We start from the raw sequence: 3,272 nt of genomic DNA, 5'->3' as shown, positions 1-3,272 counted from the left end.
GGTCCTCCGTCCACACTCACCTCCCGGGGACTGACCCCCACCCTGGTCCTCCGCGCACACACACCTCCCGATTCCCCGGGGACTGACCACCACCCTGGTCCTCCGCGCACACTCACCTCCCGAGGACTGACCACCACCCTGGTCCTCCACGCACACTCACCTCCCGACCCCCGGGGACTGACCACCACCCTGGTCCTCCGCGCACACTCACCTCCCGAGGACTGACCACCACCCTGGTCCTCCGTCCACACTCACCTCCCGGGGACTGACCACCACCCTGGTCCTCCGCGCACACACACCTCCCGACCCCCGGGGACGCGCACAGAGGCCGGTGAAGCAAGAATGTCGGTAAGCAGCGGCTGCGGCTGCTCCGGGAGGAAGGCCCGGGGACTCCGGGACACACCGGACACGATCGGACGGTGAGAGCCGCCACCTCGGACTTGGGAGGGGAAACCAGTGGTCACTGGCTCGGCCTAATGTGATGGAGACAAAGGAAAACTCACATCCCAACAGGTGCAAGGCAAAGGCAGTGTCCACAGCCACGTGGCTCATTCCTAGTTCCGGCATCTGCTACACTAAGTGTCACGGAAAATACCTCCGGGCGGAAACAGACACTGAAGTCCTCCTCGTTCCCAGTGTTCTTGTGTCACATGGGGAGGGTCTCTGTGATTGCAAGTCCCAGGTCCAAGAAGAGACCCTGGGAGAGTGGGATCAGGACATTCACTCTCAGGACAAGACCCCGCCTGCCACTTTCGATGGGTCACGTCAAATGAAAAAGGAGAAAGCCATCTTCATGGCAGTTGCAGCCAGAGTCAAGAGTTGAGGCTCTTAGGTGAGGACAGGTCTTTATATGCATATATGGGGGCTGGGGGGATGTGATGATGAAGGAATACCTTATCTATATTGGAGCCATCTCAGACGAGCAAAACTAAGGTGTCTGGTCTTACTGAATAAGCTGACCAGGCCAAATATCACAGAGAAAAGAAAACTATTGCCTGAACACGACCAAGACTAAGCCCAATCTCTTGCTTAACTTACTATACTTCCACTTCTGATCTCTAAGACCTGCAGATATTTTACAAAAACTGTGGGAACAATAATTTGTCTAAATCATCCTCATGTATAGTTTTTTCTTTCTTTCTTTCTTTCTTTCTTTCTTTCTTTCTTTCTTTCTTTCCTTCCTTCCTTCCTTCCTTCCTTCCTTCCTTCCTTCCTTCCTTCCTTCCTTCTCCTCCTCCTCCTCCTCCTCCTCCTCCTTCTTCTTTCTCTCTCTCTCTTTTCCTGTATGGCTTATTTAAAGGAACAGTGGTAGCCTAATTTTAAGAACCTGCTCTGCAATCCCAAAGTTCCACATCTTCCAGTTTGGGATACAATTACGGCTTGTCGTTCCAAGAAGAAAAGGCCTCCATGTAATTCAGTATATGGATAGACTCAAAGGGCAATCTGCTGCAGCATGGAAGAAAGCACAGGATGCACCCTAGCTGGATGCTAAACAGGACGGACACGTCCCTTTGGTTACCACAGACACACCATGCCACTGGGAAAGTGGTCCCTGCAGAAACAGGAAGTCAAATTCAATGGATAAAGTACCACCTGGCAGTCTTGAGCCTTGATAATGAATAAATTACTCATACACATATTACAAAAGCCAATTACAATTTATTGATTGATTGATTGATTCATTCATTCATTTAGAGCAACAATTCCAATTTGTCTACACTATTTCTAAATTACCAACATATTGATTAAACAGTTGCAATTTATCTACACTGCAAATCATAAATTCTTGACAACATAAAGATTCATCAATTCATAGCAAGTATTAAATCATAAAATCATTAAATCAATATATAATATACTAAAATTAATACTAATACCAACATTAGTATGTTGAAATGGAATATAAACTGTTTCTGTATTAATAGTAGACTCAGCGTATTGTGAATCAGTAACTATATTCCAAGGAAAGTTTTTGTCTTGCTATAACATAATGGCATATAAATCCACCTGTTGAACAGAAATCAAGTTAATTTTAATTACTTTTCTATCTTTACCATTAGTATAACCTGCATAACCTGTCTTATTTGCATCCATATAGTGTCTTCTTGCAAAGGTGAACCTTTTAATTTAGTTGGTAGTATCCAGTTAATCATTTTAATAATTTGTAATCATTTATCTAAGGAATAAAAATGAGAGATCTTTCCTATATAATTTGCAAAAGCCTCCTGCCAATTATCTGATATTTTCCATAAATTATTGATTTGTCAAGATGTGAAAGGGACTAGAATTTCCTCTGGGTCAGCATATATATATATGTATATATATATATATGTGTATATATATATGTGTGTGTGTGTGTATATATATATATATATTCTGGGTCAGAAACCTATACTTGGACCAAGAGGCAGTCAACAGAAAATTGGGAAGGGTGTCCGCCAGGAACATGTCCTGTCTCCATATCTTTTCAACCTATCTGCAGAACAGATTACCCAGGAGGCTGGACTCTATGAGGAGAAATGTGGGGTCAAGATTGCTGGAAGATCTATCAACAACCTGTGGTATGCAGATGGCACAACCCTGCTTGCTGAAACTGAGGACGACCTGAAGCACTTGCCGCAGAGGGTCAAGGACTGCAGCCTTCACTCTTGGCACTAGTAGCCAGAAAATTAAAAGAGGTACTGCGGGATGGTCAGCTATGGATCAGTTCTGACTCAGCAACACACCCTAACAACAATAATATGTATATAAGCATTATACAAAGACTTATGTGTAAAGATGTTCATATAATGGGTTATTATGATGAGAACAAGATAATGTTCCAAAATAGAGACTGTTAAACATGAGTTCGTATATCTGTTGTATGATGATGTACAATTCAACTAGTAAAAAATACGCTTACAAACCATAAGTCATTTAACTGATTGAGGGATACATTTATTAAAGGATAATGATGTATATATGGAAGCAGGAGTGGCATCCACTTCTGAAATGGCTTGCCTCCGGAAACTCTACGTACCAACAGTGCTCAGGTCGCTATGACTTGTCTACAACTCCATGGCACTTAACAACAACAACAACATTGCAATAGGAACGTCTGCTTTTAGGGACCTTTCTAAAGTTGTGAAGAACAATAGCATCTTTGGAGACTAAGGTGCGTCTTATATAGGCCATGGTCTTTGAAATAATTTCTTACGCATCATAGAGTTGGACCAATTGGCAGCATCAGGATGGATGACGAAGAGATTGAGAGTGTTCACAGCTTCAGTTTG

At 43.4% G+C, this 3,272-nt stretch overlaps 1 protein-coding gene across 1 annotated transcript in view; it reads right to left on the bottom strand.

Annotated features, from left to right (window-relative positions):
- Nucleotides 1-251: 251 nt before the first annotated feature.
- LOC102877529 (zinc finger protein 420-like) overlaps nucleotides 252-3,272 on the bottom strand; it is a 13,452-nt gene continuing 10,431 nt past the window's right edge. The window contains exons 6-7 of the mRNA XM_006902840.1: nucleotides 1,039-1,085; nucleotides 252-473 (exon numbers count right to left, since the gene is read on the bottom strand). Of these exons, the coding sequence (XP_006902902.1) occupies nucleotides 252-473; nucleotides 1,039-1,085 (269 nt within the window). The remainder of the gene's footprint in view (nucleotides 474-1,038; nucleotides 1,086-3,272) is intronic.

The sequence above is a fragment of the Elephantulus edwardii genome, unplaced genomic scaffold, assembly GCF_000299155.1.
Source record: "Elephantulus edwardii isolate Elephantulus edwardi_28Jun2011 unplaced genomic scaffold, EleEdw1.0 scaffold00462, whole genome shotgun sequence".
Lineage (NCBI taxonomy): Eukaryota > Metazoa > Chordata > Mammalia > Macroscelidea > Macroscelididae > Elephantulus > Elephantulus edwardii.
Note: the sequence above shows the minus strand (reverse complement) of the source record. Positions and strands in the feature narration are given on the sequence as shown.